General features: G+C 37.9%; 1 protein-coding gene and 1 long non-coding RNA gene across 3 annotated transcripts in view; one reads left to right on the top strand and one right to left on the bottom strand.

Moving 5' to 3' along the window:
• si:dkeyp-14d3.1 overlaps nt 1-24514 on the top strand; it is a 549509-nt gene that overhangs the window by 501259 nt on the left and 23736 nt on the right. For both annotated transcript variants that reach the window (XM_009304131.5, XM_005167245.6), the window contains one exon: nt 17157-17433. In XM_009304131.5, coding sequence (XP_009302406.1) covers nt 17157-17433 — 277 coding nt within the window. The remainder of the gene's footprint in view (nt 1-17156; nt 17434-24514) is intronic.
• LOC141375881 (uncharacterized) overlaps nt 6290-24514 on the bottom strand; it is a 61893-nt gene continuing 43668 nt past the window's right edge. Inside the window, exons 3-5 of the long non-coding RNA XR_012384676.1 lie at nt 19421-19491; nt 7176-7215; nt 6290-6446 (exon numbers count right to left, since the gene is read on the bottom strand). This is a non-coding gene — a long non-coding RNA (uncharacterized lncRNA). The remainder of the gene's footprint in view (nt 6447-7175; nt 7216-19420; nt 19492-24514) is intronic.

Consider the following 24514-nt stretch of genomic DNA (forward strand, 5'->3'; position numbering starts at 1 on the left):
AACAGAAGGTCATAGTTAAATAATTATTTGTTACTAATCACTGTTAAATAAAATCATTTAAGTAAAAAATTAAGTTACACAATGAAGTCCTTTTTTAATCACAGCATTCTTTGCTCAGGGCGGCAATATTATTAGAAAGAACTGTACAGATATTACATTATAACTACCTCCATAATATACCACTGGTCCACCACATGCTGCCAAAAGTGCTGAGCCAAAACAACATAGGTGCCACAAGACCTCTGAAGGTGTCCTGCAAATCCTTTAAGTCCCAAAGGTTACAAGGTGGCACACTGATGTGGCTTGATATTGTTGATCCAGTTCATCCCAATGATGCTATGCCATGATAGCTTGACCCTTGTCAAATCATTAATATATCCTTGCTGAGAGATAATCAAAGATATATACCTGCCTTTGGTCATATTGTTTAGGCTCATGAGCATATAATGCTTATTAGGTCTATATGGGTTTGTGTTTATATATTGGTATAAAAATATATGAATTTAGGAGTGTTTCTGTTAAGTGTTGTTAGTGCTAGCATAGGTGTAGAGAGAAAAATTAGCTTTTAGAAGTCCTGGGCTTGGCTAAAAATGTGGATGTCTGTCAATCTGTGAAAGCTGCAAATCCTACAACAGCCAAATTGTTTGGGTCGATCCTTTCAAACCCATTACAAATGCTCCTGGCTGCAATTTCCCAGCATGCAGCGTTAATATTTTGTAGCCATTCGAAAGTGAAGTATGGGAATACATTTCACCTTTCTCCTCATAACCCACAGGGAAGCATGGGCTTGTGAATTCCAAATAGAATAAAGTCAATATATAAGATTTCCTGGAGGTATGGAGGCAGTTTCCTTTATGTCTCCATTTCCACATGTCCCATGTGGCCCCGTGATTCGCAATGCATGTGAGAAGCCGAGCATACAGAATATAAAATATGAAGCTCTTCATAGGTGAAATCTGAAGTTCCCAATGGGATCCTCGACGTGTACATGAATGACAATCCAGACTCCAGGAGGGAAACTCTAGAGACAGTTAAAATACAGATTCATTGAGAGTTTGAGCAGAGCCAGACGGGAAATCCCGAACACTGTGTGGTGGCATTCTTTCCGAAACTTCTCTGCTCAACTTTTCGACAAATAACACCTGACATGTACACTGTCTGCTTTACTTTTAAATCGCATGTAGGCAAAATAGGCAGTTCAGCCGGCTGACAGTGCACTGGAAGGAAGTATAGTTGACAGTTATGTATTCATATCAGTTAAGTTCTGCTAAATTTCTTATTTAAAAAAGCTATGCTTCTATTTTGAAGACATTTTTTTCCTGTGCAAAACTTTCAAATGAGATAAAGGGGCTCATTATACTCCTTGCCTGTAGGCAGGGCCTGTTGAATTGTTTGTACCTTGGATTCTTACATTACTAGAATCTAAATAACTCATAGTGGTTTGTTAGTTGAAGAGCATAATAGCTCATTTTGTGAGGGGTGGTTTTGGGTAGACTTTGCAAAGCCATTTACTGCTAAAGTGATGATTTGTGTGCACAGAATGAACATGGAATGCTAAATGTTTCCATTGTATTCTTTGTTTTTACATCAACCTGCTCATTAAGCATTTCTATTGATGTAAGCATTTTTTAAAGGGGTGGTCCACAACGATATCATATTTTAAACTTTACTTGATGTGTAATGTAGCTGTGTGAACATAAACAGCATCTCTGAATGTAAAATGCTCAATGCTGAAGTTCAATGCAAAGAGAGACCGTGATTTTTACAGAGTTAGCTTAGCAAAGCCTACAATGAACGAATTTTGGGGACAACAAAAAATACTTCCGGCCCTTGTAAGATCACAAAGGTTTGTTTACCGTGCACACACACTGCGCAGCTAAGGGCCGTGGCCAGAGGCGCTGTACCGTTACAGCAGGGGGAGAAATGCCATCCTGCTATTGACACAGAGCTTCTCTGTTTTTATATTTGGGCTTCCAAGTGACATGACCCAAACACAGAAGTGCTTACAGTTCAATATTAATTATGTTCTAGAGAATGATAAAACACATAGCAAGCATGATTTGACAAAACAGCTTCCAGAAACTCTCCCAGTTCAGTGCTGGATTCGGAAAAATCTCCTCAAAGATGGAACAACTACAAAGAGACTCTGTGAACTCTGACCCACAACCTGTAGGTGTTTTAATTTGTTAAAATTGATCATGACATGTACAGTGTCTAGTGTTAATGGTGTGTTGTAGCAAAGATGTAAACAACGGGAAATGATGTTCGCCACCGCAAACGATTTAGCTACAAATTCATATTTATCAGTCAAACTGATGTAAACACACACACACACACACACACACACATACACACACACTCTTGACCAGCACGTCTCTGTGTGCGATGGCAGTGTTTCTTTATAGGCAGCTTCTCCATGCGTTTTACATCTCAGACAATGAAGTCGCAAAAGATTTGTGAATGATTTATGTTACTTACATAGGCATATTCCGGATATGTGTGAAAGACGTTGTGTAACGCGTTGATTTAAATGAATACAACAATGCTCTCTTAACTGGTGTGTAGCAGCAAAAATCAAGGCTCACACAGGTCTCATCCCACATCTTGTGCTTTATTCTGTCACCAGCGTCACCACAGAAAATAACTTAATCCAAGCATGAAAGAAAATTAAAAATAAACATCGGTCCTGCGCACATGCGCTTCTCGTGTTACAGATAGTTTATAGTATAAACACACACACACACACACACACACACACACACAAACACACACACACACTGGCACACACACTCTCTTAAAGGAGCCGCATTTTCAGACATTACAGACACTTGTTGACTGACTGTTTACACAAAATGCACGAATCGTAGCACATTATGACAATGACCAATCAGAGTCACTTGAGGGGGCGGGCCTTTAAGAGGAACTAGGAAATATATCAGTCGTTTTCATGTTAGCTGAGTAGCTGTATATAATCAAAGTGAGATATATGAAAAAATAACATGATTTCCTTCAAGTGAAACATGAGCACACATTGCTTTGCATGTTATAAACACAACCAAAAATGCCTTAAAATTGCCTTCTGGAAAACCCCTTTAATAATAGGCAGGTAAGTTAGTCGTAAATAGCATGAATTGTGACCCAAACTAAAGTGTTACCAATGTTTTAGCTACCACTGTCAGGATGCAGAAATACTGTTATAACTATAAATTGGAGAATGCTTAAAAATATCTACATTAACTGACTTTCTATTAATGTAATACAGGCAATGCCAACTGCAATGTCTGTGGTCTTCCAATCCTTCACATGTGCACAGTTTAGTGAGTTTTTAACAAACATCATAACACAATCAAATCCAAAATCATTACACCTTTTTCTTTTTTTGTAATTGGAACACGTGCAAGGTTGTGGGTGATTGAAAGACTTGAAGGATACACCTGATGCATCTTTCAAAACAGACCAAATGAAGAACACAAAAAGAAGGCCATCAACTCAATCGGGTCCTTCGACTTAGCTTGATGACATAGCCTAGATATGCATCCTTCCATTTCTGAACAACACTGTGTGAAGACATGTAGTAACATTGCCAACTAATGGTCTGGTATGCATAATTCAGCAGTTTTTTAACACAAAAGAAAAACGTATACACTGCGGTTGTGATCCAGACATACCTTCAAGGGTGTACTCATTTAAAAGCTCTACTGAAATGGACATGAAAGTAATCAGCGGCTAATGATGATTCTATGGACAGCACAGGTTAAATTGAAGCTAAAGGAGCCGAGTGAGAAATCCTTACACCAGCAGGATCTTCACAGAGCTCTTTCTCCAGCAGTGGGAGGTTGTCTGTCATGGTGGATCGAGTGGCCTCTAATGAGGGGCTCAATTGCCGTCCTCCTGACAGCCTCAATCTCGGAGAGCACTAACAAGATGGCCACCTGATGCAATCATATTCTGATTCGGTGACAGAGCCCAAAGTCCATTCTAATGTCGCAGTCCTGTGGCAATAATGCACATTGCTGTGGTGACACCTTCAGAACCCACTCACTCATGTTGTGTAGTATTCATCATACTAGTTACTTCGGCTTCATCCACACGAGGCTTGCAGATGCTTGTTCAGTCATACTTCGGTTTTAAAAACAATTGTTAAAAATGGTGGCAGGGACCACATTGGAAATGACATGGCTATAGTTTTGCCTGTGGATATTAATTGGCTTTGCTGTCATTGCTGGCTAATGCTGGACTGCCTTATTACATAACTTGATGAATAATCATGAGTCAAGCCAGAGCCATAGTAGGACAGGCAATGTCCTGTGTAGATATGCCTTGCAGGCAGACCAGTGTAGAAAAAGAGAACCAGTCCTTTCATGTTTTGATAAACAATTCATTATTTCATTAATTTTTCTTCGGTTTAGTCCCTTATTTATCAGAGGTCTCCACATCAGAATGAACCGCCAGCTATTCCAGCATATATTTTGCGCAGTTGATGCCCTTCCATCTGCAGTACTGGGAAACATACACTACTACTAATTTTAGCTTATTCAATTCACCTGCACCGCATGTCTTTGGACTGTGGGGGGAAACCAGAGCACCCGGAAGAATCCCACGTGAACACGTAGAACGTGCAAACTCCTAACAGAAATGCCAATTGGCCTTCTCAACTAAAAAATTACTTTTCTCTGCCCACAACACACTTTTTAGTCATTTACAGATTGAAAATTATGTAAGTCATGTGATGCCCAGTTTTGAATCGCGGCCAGAGGAAAGAAAGGTTTACAGGATACTATTAGGTTCACCTGATTGCAAACATTTGATTTCAAACTTTGTGTATGTATTTTCTTGGAAGAATAATGCTTGGGAAGAAAAACTGGGCACACGGATTAAAACTGATACATCGGAGGAAAGCCACAGTAGATTTCAATCTTTTTCTATTGATTCAAGGCATCTATTTATTTAATTTAAAGGTTAACAATAGCCTCAAGTACTTTTTTTATTGAGATTTTAACAGATTTGTGTGTGTTGAGCATCAGTTAAGAGAATGTTAGCACCTGTCAGCTTTAATTGTGGGAAAAACTGGACAAGTTGTGAGACATGGACCCACGGCACACAGTATTTAGCTGTTTATGAAGGCTCGTATGTGTTTGTTTCCATGATCCACAGGGTTTGTTGCATGTTTTTCCCGCCACGCCTGTCAGGCCAGATACAGCAAAGCTGTTTGCAAGCATTTTTTTTTTTTTTTTTTTTTTTTTTTGCTGGAGAGCAGTATGAGAATTGGAGAATGGCAGATGTCTTTTATCAGGAGTTTGTTCACATTTAGACACATCGCTGTGCTGCTGTGTTTGCCTAAATCCTCTAGATTACCAACAGGGCTAATGGTTAAAATAGACAGGGCAAGAGACCTGCAGCACTGAGATTGAGGGAAAAGTCCTCATTCATAGTGTTTATATAAACACGATTATCTTTATAATGATATAAATTGTGGTTATCTGTATATCAAATTACAATAAAACAAATGAAGCTGGACATTAAATTACTGTTTATTTCTTTGCATTTTAACTGTGTAAACCATAAACTCATGCGTCTCCTCACGGTTTGTGTCTCATTTTGTGAGCTAACTGACAACAGTTGTTCGCTCCCCTCCTTTTCCCTTGCTGGCCATGCCCACTCCTGCCATTTGCTCGAGGAGCTCCACGCCCGTTGTCATGTATCTTTTGAAAAAATTCCAAGGTAGACTTGAACCGAAAGTGGAGGGTGTCATGACCGTTTAAAGTAATGCAAAGACACCACTCTTAATCTGAATTACAGATATTTCCTACCATCTGCCCTACATGTGACCAGCGTTGAAGTCTGTTCAAGTCTGTTGAAGGCTCCCTGACCCACCTCTTTTGGACGAGTCCAACACTTTGATTTCCACTGTGACATTTAAATGGTTTTCTGAAATCTTTGGTTTTATGAGCTAACCCAGAAATTGCTATATTTGGTTACTCTCATTCTCTGCTGGATTATAATGTGTCTATACAAAGCACCATAATTTATGGACATGGATAACTGATCTCACTCAAATATTGTACATGTAAAGAGTCCCTTATGGAGTTTTTGATAATCTCGATAAGTTTTACAATATATGGCAACCATTTCTTAATTACCGGAATCAATATAATGCGGATTCTGAGCAGCAATGTAGTGCTTAATATGCTCACTACCCCTATTGACTGCCCCTTTGTATTTTCATTGAAACTATTTATATGCCCTAATTGCTTTTTAATAATAACTTAATTTATTTTAATTTACTTACTTTTTGGGCAACACGATGGCACAGTTGGTAGCAATGTCGCCTCACAGCAAGAAGGTTGCTGGTTCAAGCCTTGGCTGGGTCAGTTGGCATTTCAGTGTGGAGTTTGCATGTTCTCTCTGTGTTTGCTTGGGTTTCCTCCGGGTGCTCCAGGTTTCCCCTACAAGTCCAAAGACATGCGCTTTAGGTGAATTGGGTAAGCTAAATTGTCCATAGTTTATATATGTGAATGAGAGTGTATGGGTGTTTCCCAGTGACGGCTTGCAACTGGAAGGGAATCCACTGCGTAAAACATGCTGGATAGGTTGGTGCTTCATTTTGCTGTGTACACCCCTGATTAATAAAGGGACTAAGCTGAAACATGAATGAATAATTTATTTTTTTTTTAAATATATAACTACCATTATTTTCTTTGTATTATCATAATTGTTTCATGTATTGTGTTTTTTTATTGTTGTTGTGTTGTTTGGTAATTATTGAAAAATGTAAAACTAATAAAACAGTTGTTAAAAAAAATGCCAACTGGCCCAGGCGGGACTCGACCCAGCAACCTTCTTGCTGTGAACATCTCAAAATAGTTTTTAATCAATGTCCAAGATGTTAAATGTGCAAGAATTAAACACCAAATTACTTTAAGAATAAATAAACAATAACATTGTCAGTAGCTCATTTAGTACCAAAATATTCTTTGTTAATATGTTCACTGTATGTCATAAGCACTTTTTAACTCATCCAAGAATATAATAGGATATGAAAAATATCTTTAACAAGCGCTTAAATATATAACGTTTGGAACTAGATACTTGCTTGATAAAATGTTATTCTTACAAATCAATTAATCTCAAAGGGTAAGTTTACCAAAATTTTTAATTTGTTATTAATTTCTCACTGTCTTGTTGCTCTAATTCCCAGAGATCTTTACGCACCATCTAAACACAAATTAGAAAAAAAGACATTTTCGGTGAAATCTGAATGCTCAGATTTCATAAAGTACTTTAAACTTTATATAACAGTTTCACTCTTCAGTGTCAGTATAGATCAGGGGTTCTCAAACTCTGTCCTGGAGGTCCGGTGTCCTGCATATTGTAACTCCAACTTTCCTCAACACACCTGCAAGAATGTTTATAAAAAGCCTAAGAAGAGCTCGATTAGCTAGCCCAAGTGTGTATAATTGGGTTGGAGCTAAAATCTACAAGACACCGAACCACCAGGACCAAGATTGAGAACCCCTGGTATAGATGATACAGCTATTCATGGTCACTGCTGTGATGTATACCCCAACACCCTCTGTTGCAAACAAACCACAAGGACATCCGAGGCATACCTCAGCAGCATGAAAAAGGGTAACACAAGAACTTGCGCCCTATACTGACACTAAGGAGAAATTATTGGATAAAGTAATTATTTTTGTTTTATGTGCACACAAAAGTATTCTCGTAGCTTTATTATATTTCAAGAGTTCACACTTAGCTCATGATTTATACATAGCTTGTTTGGCATGCTGTCCCGGGAGAGAGCCCTGAGCTCAAGGGATCCTCGAGCCCAGGGCTCCCCCCCCTTTTGCAGGGCGAGTGGAGGTTGAGCTCAGGTCTATCTCAAACTCCCCCGCTGCTGAGGCCAAGGCAAACTTCCTGAGAGTAAGACATTATAAAAAAGGTTTAGGCTTGTTTTATCTATAATATAGAGCACATTTGGATGGTGGGAGGAAACCGGGGAACCCGGGGGAAACCCACGCGGACACGGGGAGAACATGCAAACTCCACACAGAAATACCAGATGGCTCAGCGAGGACCCAATACCATTGGTATTCTTGCTGTGAGGCAACAGTGCTAGTCACTGGGCCACCGTGCCGCCCATTCTGGATAAAGGAGGAAGAAGGGGAGGAGGGGGGTTTCTTCCAGACGAAGATAGTTGTAGAAAGGAAATGAGGATATATACAGTGATTTGGGATCCTTTGATTGGAGGATCATAATTAGTTAATGTGGACCAGCTGGGTAAATCATGAGCACATGCTCCTCTCGAAATTAGTTTAAAACTAAACTTCACTACAATTGAATGACAATAAAAATTTAATGTTTTGATGCTTTATATTTTTTCTGGACTTTTAATAGACCTTTAGACCGGTTGACAACAAAGACTCATTCTGAGTTGTAGCCTTATAGAAATTTCTGAAGATTGCGAACTATAAAGCCAAAGCTACAAATGGCTGTATTTCATTTTTAAAATGAACGCTACAGGGCGGTTTGGCAGCGTTTCTCGCTTACCAACTGACTGCTTAGTTCCGTATGAACAGCTTTTCTGATGTTACCAGTTTGTCCAGTAGCCCGCAACAATGGGGTTCAAGTCTGGCAAGGAATGATTCCAGAAAGCAGATCAAAAGACCAAAAAAAAGTTAAAAAATAAAATAATTCAGTCCCTTTTCAGGACATTTCTTTCTGGATTGCTTTTCAAAATAGTTGGTTTTAGGAAAAGGGCAGGTCAATCGGAGCTTTTTAAAATGCTATTGGTTGGGTTTAGGGAAGAGGGAGGGTGAAGGATCAGTTGATTGGTCAGTCAGTGAATTAGTCAGATGACAGCAGCCTCTGGTGGATTTACGTGAGAACAGCAGGCACGAACGGCACTCGCAAGAGAAATTTTAGATCTGAAAAAGCGTGCACAGCAATTTCTGGTGTACTCACAAAAACAAAACTTGCAAAACAAATATATAAAAACATAGCTCCTGTGACATATTTAGCTTTTTTCCAGAAGTGTATATAGGTGCACATAATCAGAATGAGCCTGGGTCACCCTTTGAATATATTTCTTTAGATCTTGCTGTCTATAGAGGATGAGGGAGCTCTCAATTCATACTAAGAAAATAACATATATTACTACATTTTTTCAGCTATTTAATGAACAAACTATTGTACATTGTCAATTGACAAGCATTAGTTAAGTTAGATTTTTCAATGTATTGAGTTGAACGTTAAATATTACTTCTAGATTTCTTCTAGCAAAAACTGGTCCTTGAACATTCATATAATATCAAAGTAATAATAATACATTGTAGGTCTTATGGCGAAGCAGTGGTACAGTAGGTAGTGCTGTCGCCTCACAGCAAGAGGGTCGCTGGTTCGAACCTTGGCGTTTCTGTGTGGAGTTTGCATGTTCTCCCTGCGTTCCTGTGGGTTTCCTCCGCGTGCTCCAGTTTCCCCCACAGTCCAAAGACATGTGATACAGGTGAATTGGGAAGGCTAAATTGTCCGTAGTGTATGTGTTTGTGTATGTGTGTGTGTGGATGTTTTCCAGGGATGGGTTGTGGCTGGAAGGGCATCCGCTGCGTGAAAACGTGCTGGATGGGTTAGCGGTTCATTCCGCTGTGACGACCCCAGATTAATAAAGGGACTAAGCTGACAAGAAAATTAATGAATATAGGTCTTACGAAGCACAACAAAGCTCATATATAATTCCTAAAACAAGCAGAATCTTAAAATGAATTGCCAATTAACTAACTTTAGGGCCTAAGAGCTAAAGGATTCTGCAAGGAAACAGGATCTTACATGATACCGGTTTTGAAAAAACATACATTTTATTATCAGCTGACTAAGTCATGTTCAAGGGCCCCTCAGGTTTCAGCCCCCCTGTTTAAAGCTAATTTGCTTCTTGTTAGCAAGGTTGTTTCGAGATATCAGGACATGAAATTTGTTGAATTTTTTACCCAAATGGCAACATCTCGGCATGTTGCCTCTAAAATGCATGCTGTTAAATGAAGGACTTCCTCGTCAGCACATCACGGCTAATTATCCTGCCTCCGCTAGCCACGCTCACCTAGCGCTCCAGAAAAGTCAAGGGCCTCTGTCAGCAGTTTATGAACACGTGTTCGTCTGTCCAGACGCTCATTAGCCAGTGGAAGTTTTGGCTCGCACAGCAGCAGTCCGGTATACAGAGTGCATGCCAAAGTACATCCATCTTCCCTTAGATTAGCACAATGCGAACATGTTTAGCAAGGATGAACGAGCTTGTTAAAAAAAAAACAGCAATGTCACCTCACGTTTCAGTTATTTGACCTGGAGACGAGAGGAGAAAATGTCAGTTTTGGCTCCTCGAAATGTGTGTTTTGCATTCACCACTGATTTCCCTCTCCACACATTCTCATTTCTATTTATCGGGGCATAACAGGCATGACCTTGCTGATGTAACCGCATTACGGTTTGGTGCTAGGAGGCACTGATGATCCGTTTGTTTATGGCTATATGTGTGTGTATCTGAGAGAGAGAGAATCGCAGGCTATTCGGATTCTGCCAAACACACTGGCAGTTGGTCTGTGTAGCGTGCAAAAGGGAAACTGACCCTTAGAGAGCATTTTTGTGCATGTGCCAAGCCTGTAGCATATAGAGTGCCAGGCTGCCCGCACTTTACGCACTGATGTTAACAGTGTTCTCTCAACGCCAGGCAGACGTGATAAAGTCCGGCTGCTGGGAATGACTATTTCTGTCAGTATTAAGGAAAGGCTCTGTAAGAGTGAGATATGTGGAGCCCCCTTAAGGGACGTCTGTCTGCTCTCTGGAAAATATTGTTTATTGAATCATCTTTCGACCTCCTGTGTAGGTAAATAACCAAGCGCTGACACTGTGATCTCACCCACAACAACTGTAGGCTAACATCATAAAATATCCATCCTATCCTCTGAGAACTTTGTTGGTTATGAGTCCATGGGTGGATTTGTACATTGTAATAATATCACACTTATTTATTTCTTTTCTTGGCTTGTTGTTTAACGGTTTGACCAATAAATGTCGACAGCCTGCAGTTTGAGAGTCCAAATATATTTTGGGGATATTTCATATTTGGTATATTAAACAGGTTTTGAATGGCACTGCCTTGAAGTATATAGTATTCATTTAAAACATAATGTGAATTTTGATAGAGCGATTGGACACAGAAGCCGGTTCGTGTGACGTCACACTTAACAAGCGGATACAAACTAAAGGATAACTAGTAAACTGATCCTGTACTATATTTAAATGGAGTAGACTTTGGACTTTGAGACAAAGCCTAAAGGGAAATTTTTTGGAATGTTTTGAAGATGGCAAGGCAGTGGCGCAGTAGGTAGTGCTATCGCCTCACAGCAAGGGCATTAAGCCGACAAGAAAATGAATGAATGAATGAATGAAGGTTTTGATGATAATTCATGAAAAAAAGCTTGGTTGCTACCTTTTGTTTCTGCATAAGTAATACACATAGGGAACTGCATTTAAAAATAATTCATAACATTTATGTTAGAAATTATTTAAATTTATGCAGACTGATGGAAATTGCTCGTTCTGTTTAGATCACCCAGTGTCTTTGGTTCATGCTTTTGCTTTTTTTTATGAATGTCAACATTCATAAACATTTTTTTATAAATGTCAAAATTCAATTTTTTTTAATGACTTATTGTTGTATGTCAAAAACAAATGTAGTTTAACCCCCAAAGATATTATTCTATTTTGACTCAAACAATATTTCTATGGAATTTATAACAAATCTTTTGATTTTATTTGGTAAATTTCATATTCATAAATGATAAATGTAGATTGAATAATTTTACAGTTGAAGTCAGAATTATTAGCTGCCCTTAGAGGTTTTTTTTTTTCCCTAAATGATGTTTTGCAGAGCAAGGACATTTTCACAGTATATATCTGAAAATATTTTTATTCTGGAGAAAGTCTTATTGTTTTATTTCGGCTAGAATGAAAGCAGTTTTAATTAAAAAAAAAAAAAAAGCACATTTTAAGGTCAAAATGATTAGCCCTTGTAAGCAATTTTTTTTCGATAATCTACAAAACCACTGTTATACAATGACTTACCTAATTACCCTATCCTGCCTAGTTAACCTAATTAACCTAGTTAAGCCTTTAAATGTCACTTTAAGCTGTATAGAAGTGTCTTGAAATATACCTAGTGAAATATTATTTACGGACATAATGATAATACACACGTGATAATTCTGACTTCAACTGTAAACCTTGTTTGAAGGTTTCTATTATGGGTTTTTATTTATATATATACTTGCTCAATTATATTAATAGCAAGAAATATCAAGATACAATGATAGTTTCAAAGGAGTTGATTGAACAGTATGTAAACTTGCTGTCAATTGCCTAGGTTAAATAACCCCTTAGTTATACTGTTTTTCTAAAGGTTTCTATGTTAAAGTAGTGTTTTAATTTATTATAATTATGTAAAAAAAAATAAAAGTCTTTTATTTTATGTTATTAGTAATGTTTGTATTATTTGGATGTCATGTTTAAACTGCATATTTGCTGTATAATGTTAAATTTAAATAAATAAATAGATAAATAAATAAATAAATAAATAAATAAATAAATAAATAAATAAATAAATAAATAAAAATACAAATAAAGGATTACTAACATAAACTGCCCCCCTATAAATAGTATTTTGTTGTAATTGTTGTAAACTATTGGTTAAAAATATCTCATCTTTTCAGTTTTCAGTCACACAAGCAATATGTCTGAATTTTCTTTTTTTACACATTTATACATTAATACGCAGGGCAAAAAAAGAGCACTCAATGCATTTAATCATCGACATTATGACTTGTAGTAGTCTTTGAGTGTCATGAAGAAAAGCAGCATAATGTGTTCCATATTTAATAATTATATGCACTGTATCAGTGTGGTGGGAGAGAGAGAAATAATTAATAAGGTGGAACAAAGCAATTGTTCTGCATCTGAGTGGAGGAGTTCTCCATGCTGTAATTGTTGAATGCGATTGCATTATGAAATGAGGCTCAATTACAGTGCTAGAAAAGCCAATCTGCCACATTAACACCATACAGACACTGTAATTTGACCCCGAGGGCCTACACGCACACCTCACAAAGAGATGAAAATTAATTAAATGTAGTCACTTGTAAATGTTAAACATAAAAAAAGGAGATTTTCTTTCTGTGATTTTAGGTTTTTGCTGCACCACACAAAAGCCCATCTGAGGAACAATATGACCTTTACTTCATTTTTTAAATATATTCCCATAGATGGTGTTTGTGGGCATAAATAAACATTCACAAAGTGAATAGGAGTTGGTTTTCATTGTACAACCTTTACCTTGATCCTGTGGCTTCTCACACCACATTACAGAGATGTCTTTAAAAAAGGAGAAACTGCACTGTAGCTTGCTGTAAAAGTCTTATTATGCTGTGCTGATAAGCTTAATTAGCTTCTCTTGATTAGGTGCACCAGCTTAATGAAGCTTAATGGATAACTGTTATTTCTGTCAAAAAAAACAATCTCAAAGGTTTTTTTAAATAAAATATTGGAGACACAAATCAAACACGTCAAATTAGATAAGTGAGATTTCTGTATGCCTTCCGTTGTGTTTTTACAGTCTAATGTAAATAAAACAAGCAAAATACACTTTTAACAATTACTTGAAATATTTTATCTGTGTATTTTAATATGCAAAACATGTATTTTTTAAAGGTTGCTCTCTTAAAATGTTTGTTCTGCTGCAATGAGACAAAATCCACTACTTCCACTATTAAATATCCATAGACAAATATCCAATACCTCCAATAATTACATCTGTATTCTGAAGGGATTTGTTCATATTTATACATTTTGCCTGACAGAAAAAAAGAAAACATTATTTTAAACCTAACTTTAGATTTTTGTACTTTAAATTTATGCAAATTTGCATATATTTAATGAAATTGCCAATACTATTAACCCTCTTTTAAATTCTGGATTTTTTGTGAACTGTAACTACTGTTTAATAAAAAAATAAAATGAACTTAGTGGTGCAGTAGGTAGTGCTGTCCCCTCAGAGCAACATGTTCTCCCTGCGTTCGTGTGGGTTTCCTCTGGGTCCTCGGTTTCCCCCACAGTCCAAAGACATGCGTTACAGGTGAATTAAGTAGGCTAAATTGTCCGTAGTGTATGAGTGTTACTATTTCATAATAGCTTTGTAGTGCAACAGTCCATAAGTAACTTACTGTAAATCAATTATAGCAAAGATACTGTATTTTTACATTTACAGTACCATCTTGCTGTTTATGCATTTACAGTATTGTATATATTTACTGTAAAATATATATAGTAATTTTTACAATGCAACTTTTAAATATTGCATTGCTGTCCTACAGGAAAAAACTGTTCATATTAGGTAAATATGGTATCATTTACAAAAACTGCTTAGTTGTAGTGCAACAGTTTGCCAGTAACTTACTGTAAATTAATTAGAGCAAAAAAAGCATTTACATTTACAGCACAATGTTTCTTGCTGTACTGTATATGTATTTACACTATTGTAAAATATACAGTAATTTTTACAATGCAGCTTTAGAATACTATAACACACTGCATAACTGTCCTACAGTAAAATACAGTTCATATTACAGTTAAATACAGTGTAAACTATAAAAGTTGTTAACAGTTTAGTTGTAGTGTAGCAATTTGCCAGTAACTTACTGTAAATCAGTTACAGCAAAGTAACTGTATTTACATTTGCAGCACCATTTATCTTGCTTTATATGTATTCACAGTGTTGTATATCATTTTTGTACATTATACCGCCATTTTCACAATGCAACTTTAAATAGAGTAACATACTGCATAACTGTCCTACAGTAAAATACAGTACATATTACAGTTAAATAATGTGTAATTTACAAAAATTAAGTGTACAAAAAATGATGTCTTTATTAAAATTTAATGTAAAAAAAATTACACTCATGGTCTTTGGGGTCTCTGGAAAATAAACAATAATCATTATATGAATCATAAACTACATTTTTTCCCAATGGTGGGCAAAAATATCACAGTAAATCATCCATGCTATCACAGTTAATGTTATTTAGAAATGTGGAAATTCAGACTGAATTTTGCATAAAAATATGTTTTTATACAAGCAAAAATATAAATAATTTTAGTTTCAATAAAATTAATCTATATGCAGGGTTTAATGCTAATTTCAATATGCAGAGTTCAATGCTATTTTTTCTCACACCAAATTTTCACTGCCCCCACCAAAAACTATTTTTTGCCACATATTTTAAATAATGTGCCAAAAATAACCTCTGTAAATAGAATTTAAATATCTTAAAACTGTTAATAAATGTATAATGAGCTACATTTAAAGTGTTATGCAAACAAAAAGAACAGTATAGAAAATTATTTAACAAAAGGTGGCTGATATGTCTAACTGATGGCAAACTATGTAAAACATCACTTTTCATCATCAAAAATTTTTTGGGGGGTTTTGACTTCAACATTTTTATATTGTGTTATACCCACATAAATGTATGTTTCCAACATGTTAGAAACAGATGCTTTCTTTTAGCCTCTATAATTTGATGTTACTGACATGTTGCCATCTCTTCACTGTACTGGTTGGAAAAAATAACATGCTCACTGTCAGGGTTCGGTGAGGGGAAAAGGAGCGAGGACTCAAGTGCAAACAATAATTGGGTTTTATTAATTATAAAGTACAAATAAAACAAAAAGGCAAAATAAACTACCCCGAGGGGAAAAACATGAATCAAAAACAGACAAACTTGGCTGGGCTGGGCTGGGCTGGCAAGACATGACTGGAACACAGAGGGAATATCGACGACGAACTGACAAAGGACTGAAAACATGAGGGGGATTATAAAGCAAAAAGTAAATTGACACACAGGTGAACACAATTAACTAATAATGGGTTAACAAGGAGGGTGGGACTAGACAATAGACGGGAGAGCGCATGACACAGAGAGACAATACAAGCCATGCGCTCACATAACACAACACTGAAGCACACGACAAAAGCACGTGACCACAATGTAAACACCGAGCCACGTGCTTTGACAAAAGACGCAAGACACGAGCACACGATGAATGAAAGCACTCACCGTGCGCTCACGCACGCAGCGTGCATGCCTCATCCCAGCGCCGCCCAAAACCGAAACCAACAAGACTGAGACGCTGGGAATGAAACACCACGCTGCTGACAGACGAAAACACAAACACGAGTACAAGAGCGCACGCGTCTGAGTGACGCAGAGCGCGTGCGCGGCCGCGTCAAGCAGGAGCGCGCACACTCTGCGTACACCCACGACGGCGCGCGCGCACACAGAGACAGAAACAGGACCAGACACAGGTAGTGTCCGAGATCTGCCACCAAAACAAGAATTTACAAGACCAGAGTGGCAGAACCCTGACAGCTCACAATATCCAATCAGATAAGAGGAACCGAAAAGCAATACGGTGTTAACAACATTATAGAGAAGGTAGCATTAAAAGGCTTAAAAGCATAAGCTGTTTCTCAACTCTAAAACTGTATTTGCACGCAACTGACAAGTAGTTGCAGACTAACACTTTAGTAACAAAGCAGAACCGGGCCAGTACAGATCCTGTCTACTGTCCTGAGCAGGGGTGGCCAACCCTGTTCCTGGAGAGCCACCTTCCTGCAGATTTCAGTTGCAACCCATATTAAACACACCTGCCTGTAATTATCCTATGTTGTTTAGGTCCTAATTAATTGGTTCAGGTGTGCTTGATATGGGTAGCAACTGAAATCTGCAGGAAGGTGGCTTTCCAGGAACAGGGTTGGCCACCCCTTGTCCTGAGCATCTCTCATGCTGGCCCTTGGCCACATCGGCCATCGTAGTACTTATTGTTGAGCCCTGATGTGTATTTATATAAATATAAAATAACAGAAATCCTGCAAAAACTTCCCAAATGTGGAGTAAAAACATTGATGAATCAAGTTATTTAAAAAAAAAAATGTTTTAAAATTATATTTTGTTGCCTGGGGTAAAATCTTTGACCCTTTTCACCTGTGTCTTGCTTAAAAAAAAACAGGTCTGTATTTTAAATCTAATAAATATTACACATTGTATTTCCAGGTCGGCACGTGACAGCGAAGATGAAGATGATGATGAAGAGCGCAGAGGAAAGACCTGTACTCTTCAGTATCAGAGGGCCATGGTGCGAGTGCTCACACACTTTGTAGCCGAATCCTCTGAAATGCGAGGTCAGGTGACACACATGCTGGGCAGTGATTGGCAGGTGGATATTACAGAGCTCGTCTGGGACTTCCTGAAAGTAGAGAATCCCCGAATTGCCAGACTGAGAGAGGGACGCATTTTGGAAGGCATAGACAGAGGAATGACCAGCATTCAGGTTTGTCTGGATTTTTGAGAACTTTTATCTGCTAATGTACTGTATATAAACTGAATATGTAATAGAGGCAGTCAGTCTCTTAAATGGAAACATTTCACCCAAAAATGTAAATTTCCTCATATATTTTCTCAAACTCAGAAGGTTTTACACTTTTTTGAATAACTTTCTTGTCTTAAACAAAACACAAAATATTCTGCAGAATGTTGTGGGAAAAGCAGCCGTTGATATTTAGAGTAGGAACAAAACATGCTATGAGAGTCAGAATGAAACTCAAACGTTTGGAACAAGTGGAGTATGTGTAAATGATGACATAATTTCCATTTTTGGGTGAACTATTCCTTTAAATAACATCTAAGTATCTGATAATTTCATATACATTAAAATGTGTAAATGAGCAGTTTTCTGTGTTTTGTGATACATGTGTTTTTCCCCCCATTTGGTTTTGAATTTCATTATGGAACCAACAACTATTCTTCCAAAAACGTTTAACCTTGAAAAGTTGGAAAAAGAGACTTTTAATAACCTTTTAATAGTTTAAAGTAAGTATATCGTCTGGGTTGGTGTTTCAACCTCAAGTCTTTTTGAATATGATGCCACAAGGTTGGCACGCCTGTCTTTGGGAATTTTTGTTCATCCCACTTGCAGTACCTCTCAAGCTCTATCAAGTTAAATGGGAAGTGATGGTGTACAGCCATTTTCAGATCTCTCCAGACATGTTTAATGGGATTTAGATTTGGGCTCTGGCTGGGCCACTCAAGGACATTCACAGAGTTGTTGTGAAGCCACTCTATTGATATTTTGGCGTTGTGCTTTAAGTCATTGTCCTGCTGCAAGATGAACCGTCGCCTAGGTCTTAGGTTAAGAACACTCTGAAGCAGGTTTTCAGGATGTTTCTGTACATTGCTGCATTCATCTTTTCCTCTATCCAGACTAGTCTTCCAGTTCCTGCTGCTGAAATACATTCCCACAGCATGATGCTGCCAGCACCGTGCTTCACTGTAGGGATGGTATTAGCCTGGTGATGAGCGGTGCCTGGTTTTCTCCAAAAGTAACACCTGGCATTAACTCTAAATAGTTCAATTTAGCCTCATCAGACCAGATAATTTTTTTTCGTATGGTCTGAGTCCTTCAGATGCCTTTTGGCAAATTCCAGGTGGGGAGTGTCATCCATTTGACCAGTCTACCATTCAGGCCTGATTGGTGGATTGCTGCACAGATGTATGTCCTTCTGTAAGGTTCTCCTCTCTCCACAGAAGAACGCTGGAGCTCAGACAGAGTGACCATTGGGTTATTGATCACCTCTGACTAAGGCCCTTTTCCCCAATCACTCAGCTTAGACAACCAGCCAGCTCTAGGAAGAGTTCTGGTGGTTTCAAACATTTTCCACCTACGCATGATGCAGGCCGCTGTGCTCAATGGAACTTTTAGAGCAGCAGAAATGTTTCTGTAACCTTCCCCAGCCTTGTGCCTCGAGGCACTACTGTCTCAGAGGTCTACAGACAATTGCTTTGTCTTCATGCTTGGTTTGTGCTCTCACATGCACTGTCAGCCATGTGACCTTATATAGACAGGTGTGTGCCTTTTCAAATCATGTCCAATCAACTGAATTTACCACAGGTGAACTCCAATTAAGCTGCTGAAACATCTCAAGAAGGATCAGTTGAAACAGAATGTACCTGAGCTCCATTTAGAGCTTTACGATAAAGGCTGTGAATACTTATGTACATGTTATTTTATATTTCTTGAATTTGCAACAATTTAAATAAATCTTTTTTTTTTCACATTGTTATTAAGTGTATTGTGTGTAGAATTTTGAGGAAATAAATTAATTAAAAAAAAGTGAAGTGCTATGAATACTTTCTGGATGCACTTTATCATGTACATCTAAATATGTTTTCACACTGACATCAACTAAAACTGTTGAACTGCTAAACCTGAATGGAAACATAACAGGACAATAGAATAGAATAGAAAAGAACAGTCTTACATTCTGGCATACAGATATTGTCTCTGCTGTGAGCTCTGCGATTGAACCAGGACGATAGCTTTAGATGATGGCTGCAGAACAAACACAGAACTTATGTACATGTGACTTTTCAAGTTTTTTATTTTTAATAAATTTGCAACAATTTAAAAATCACATATATCATTGATTATGCATTATTGTGTTTCAGACTACTAAAATGACAATAAAAGCCACTATGCTAAACTGTAGAGTTGTATTTTCAACATCAAAAGTTAACAGAGCAAAGATCAAGTTTCCACAATGAAATTCACAACCTTAAATGGAAAATCCAAAAATACGTAAACTGTTAATTAACAGATTTATGTTTTACAGTGTAGCAAAACAATAAAAGTTTTACTTTTTAAAACTATGTATCAACTAATAATGCTAAAATAACAAATAATATACAACATTAAACATTTGTTATTGCATAGCAATTAGTTCATTTACACTTTTCAGTTAAAAAGCAGAATAAAACAGTTTTAGCTTAATTATTTAGCTTAACTCATTTAGCTGGACAGTGTTGTGCATATAATGACATTTCCTGGGGAGGCACAGGTTTTATTATTTTTCACTTGTGGACTTTCTATCAACACTATGATGTTGAGTATGTCGGCATCTAAACTGTAGTCACTCATGTTACAACAGCTAAAAGCTGTCTTTTCAGGATGCAACAACACGAACATTCCAAATCCAATTATCCTTCATGTTAGTTGCAAGAATGCTTAGAGTAAGCCATAAAAAACAAGCCATCAGTTTACTGTCAGAGATCCAGAAGTAAATCATTGAGTAATACAGGCACTCCTGTCTTTAGTCACAATGTAGACAGTGTAAATGAAACAACCATTGAATTGTTTTCAATTAATTGAGAGTTTAGCACTTTATAATAAACACGAACACTGGAATGATTATGCATTATATTTCTGTATCTTTACAAATTATTTTTAAATATAATAGTTATCTAATCACATATCTAATTTAACCCATTAACTTTCAACCCACATTTGGAATTTACACTGAAATTTATAGGAGATATGAGCATAATATACAAACTTTGTCAAGATAAGTAAAGCTTGTTGTTATTGTTGTTGCTTAAAAAAATTCACATTCAGGTTTTTAGTGCAGTCATAACATGAAGAAGAGATTTGGAGAGCTAGATTTGAATACAGAATGAGTAACCAAAATATTTTAGTAAGAAATCAGTATTAATGTACTCCAAATGCATGCTGGCACACACTTTACTGAAGCCTATAAAGTTAAAAGTAGACTCACTCGAGGTCAGTATTTTGCTTTATGTGGCAAGGTGATACTTAATATTTACCAAGACCCACCACAAGCACAGCAGATCATACACTAACGTACGGATGAGATTATACAAATACACAAAGCACCAAATCCATTATAAATCACCATAAGAATGTGTAGAATTGACAGACAAGCTCACAGTTAAGAGATGTAAGTTGTGCAGCACATCTCAAGCGCATTAAGCAGCTCTGACAGCAAGCCTCGCTGGTTATAATTTAGTTTGAAGCTCATATTAATGGAAAGCTTGTCCTGCATTCATTATTTTTTCACTAGTGTTCACATCATCAATGTATTGATATAAGTAATAGTGTCATATCTTGAAGGGAACTCACAGTTTGAAATAATTTTCCACACAGAGAGTTTCACACATACAGTAGTGTACTCATTAAGTACATGTGCAAACCAAACCAAAAGACATGTAGCAAATATGTCCAGTGCAAATAAGTAAGGCTTCACAATTAATCAAAGTTGATTTTTATGTGCATTTTGTCTGTTAAGCTAGTTAAGGTCTGTTAAGGTTAAATTAATAAAAAATCTCCAGCAGCTGTTTTCAGATAGAAAAAAAGTACTACAGAAATCCATAGTTCTCTGACAGGTCTCTTTTGGGGGAGAGTTACCACTGATCACATCGTTCTTCCCTGACAAGATGTGCATGATAATCACAGTTTTTTTTATTTTATTTCAATTTCAATTCAAATATACAGTCTTAGAAATATGTGTAGTCCCACTTTTACTCTAGAAGCTACTCTTCATATATTTGCTTTAAGAGAGAACCCTTTTGTTTTTAGACAACAAAAAACAAATAAAAAATTCCTTAGTATGGTGTAGGACTCCTTTACCAGCCAATACAGCATCGATTTGTTTTGGTAATGACGGATACAAGTTCTGCCCAGTGGCCAAAGGGATTCTGAGCCACTCTTCAGGCAGAAAAGTAGCCAGGTCACTATGTGATGCTGGTGGAGGAAAACATTTCCTGACTCTGTCCTTCAAAATACCCCAAAGTATCTTGATAATATTTAGCTCTGGTGACAATGCAGGCCATGGGAGATATTCAGCTTCACTTTCATGTTCATCAAACCACTCTGTCACCAGTCTTTCTTTGTGTAGTGGTGCATTATTATCTTGATAAACGGCACCGTCTTCAGGATATAATGTTTGAACCATTGGGTGCGCATTGTCCTCCATAATGGTTCGGTAGTCCTTGGCCATCAAGCACAGGTATTTGAACTAGAATATACCATGATATTGCAGCCCAAACCATCACTGATCATTGACCACTGTCCATGCTTCACTTTGGGCATGCAACAGTATGGATGGTACGCTTCTTTAGGGTTTCTCCACACCATAACTCTCTCAGTGGAAAATAATATGGATTCATCAGAGAACAATACATGTTTCACATTGACCACAGCCCAAGGTTTTTGAAACCAATGTTCAACATTGACATGGGTGACCATGTATATTGACCCTGTGGAGCTCATGACAAACAGTTTTGGTGAAAATAGGAGAGCTGAAGTGCACATTTAATTTAACAGATGTTGATGCAAGATGTGCACCAACAACTTGTCCTCTTTTGAACTATGATTTGCATAATGTTGCGTGCATTGGAATATTTTAAGCAAAACTGCTATTACTCTGCTAATTGATCCTTCACACTCTGCCACAGGTGAAATGTGAAATCAATGCAGATTGGCCACAAGGCTGGTTAAATTTAGCCATGAAACCTCCAACACTAAATTGGCTGGTGTTTCAATCCAACCCACACAGCTCAAAAAACTGAAGGGAACACTAAAATAATATCCTAGATCTGAGTGAATGAATTATTCTTATTAAATACTTTGTTCTTAACATAGTTGAATGTGGTGACAACAAAATATCAAGTTTATTAACCCATGGAGGTCTGGCTTTAGAGTCACACTCAAAATTGAAGTGGAAAAACACACTACAGGCTGATCATACTTTAATGTAATGTCTTTAAAACAAGTCAAAACGAGGCTCAGTAGTGTGTGTGGCCACGTGCCTGTATGATCTCCCTACAATGCCTGGGCATGCTTCCAATGAGGTGGCCTCCTCCTCAACTGAGATGGTCCTCTGAGAGATCTCCTCCCAGACCTGTATTAAAACATCCGCTAACTCCTGGACTGTCTGTGGTGCAATGTAGTGTTGGTAAATAGAGTAAGACATGACATCCCAGATGTGCTCGAAAAGAGTGAGCCAGTCCATAGCATCATTCCCTTCCTCTTGCAGGAACTGCTGACACACTTCTGCCACATTAGGTGAAGCAGTGTCTTGCGTTATGAGGAACCCAGGGCCAACCCCACTGGCATATGGTCTCACAAGGGGTCAGAGAATCTCATCTTGATACCTAATGGCAGTCAGGCTACCTTTGGCGAGCAGAGGGCTATGCCACTCCACACTATTACTGACCCACTGCCAAACTGGAAAATGGAAGATGCTGGAAGATGTTGCAGCCAGCAGAATGTTCTCACATGTGCTCAGCGAGAACCTGCTTTCATCTGTAAAGAGAAAAGGGTACCAGAGGCGAATTTGCTTTTCTGGCAAATGGCTAACATCCTGCATGGTGTTAGGCTGTAAGCACAACCCACACCTGTGGACGTTGGGCCCTCATACAACCCTCATGAAGTCTGCTTCTGACCGTTTGAGCAGACACATGTCCATTAGTGGCCTGCTGGAGGTCGTTTTGGAGGGCTCTGGTAGTGCTCCTCTTGTTCCTCCTTGCACAAAAGCGAAGGTAGCAGTCCTGCTGCTGGGTTTTTGAACCCTTACGGCCTCCTCCATGTTTGTTGAAGTACTGGCCTGTCTCCTGGTAGTACCCCCATGCTCTGGAAACTACGCTGACAGACACAGTAAACCTTTTTGCCACAGCTTGCTTTGATGTGCCATACTGGATGAGCTGCACTAACTGAATCTACAGATTCAGTCTCATGCTACCTGTATATAGTAAAGGCACCACCAGCATTTAAAAGTGACCAAAACATTAGCCAGAAAGCATAGGAACTGAGAAGTGGTCTGTGGTCCACACCTGCAGATCTTTTCCTTTATTAGGGGTGCCACAGCAGAATAACCGCCAACTTATCCATCCTTGTTTTACGCAGCGGATACCCTTCTAGCCGCAACCCATCTCTCGGACACATCCACACACACTTATCCACAGTCATCCACTACGGACAATTTAGCCTACCCAATACAACTGTACCGCATGTCTTTGAACTGTGGGGGAAACAGGAGCACTCAGAGGAAACCCACACAAACGCAGGGAAACCATGCAAACTCCACACAGAATAGCCAACTGACCCAGCCGAGGCTCAAACCTGCGACCTTCTTGCTGTGAGGCGACAGCACTACCTACTGCGCCACAGCATCGCTGCACAACAGCACGTGAAATTGATTGTCAATCAGTGTGGCTTCCTAAGAAGGAAGTTTGATTGACTTGGAGTAACATTGACATTTTTAAGCAGCGTATGATGAATAAAAAAAATCTGCAAGCTCTTCCTAAAATTTCTGGATTTTGCCTTTGAAAATCCTTACATAATACTAAATATGGCCACATTCGTACAATAATAATAATAAAAAACATTCCAAAAATAATTGTGAATATAACTAGGATGTGTAAACTTCATGCATTCAAGATGTTAAGAAAATGTAGAGTATGCAGATGTCAAATAAAAAGTAAATACTATTATTAAAACATCAATTATTGTTTAAAAGTGCTTTTTTTTTCAAATCATGTAAAACCAATCTAATAACCGG

This window comes from Danio rerio, chromosome 8 (genome assembly GCF_049306965.1).
Source record: "Danio rerio strain Tuebingen ecotype United States chromosome 8, GRCz12tu, whole genome shotgun sequence".
Taxonomy (NCBI): Eukaryota; Metazoa; Chordata; class Actinopteri; order Cypriniformes; family Danionidae; genus Danio; species Danio rerio.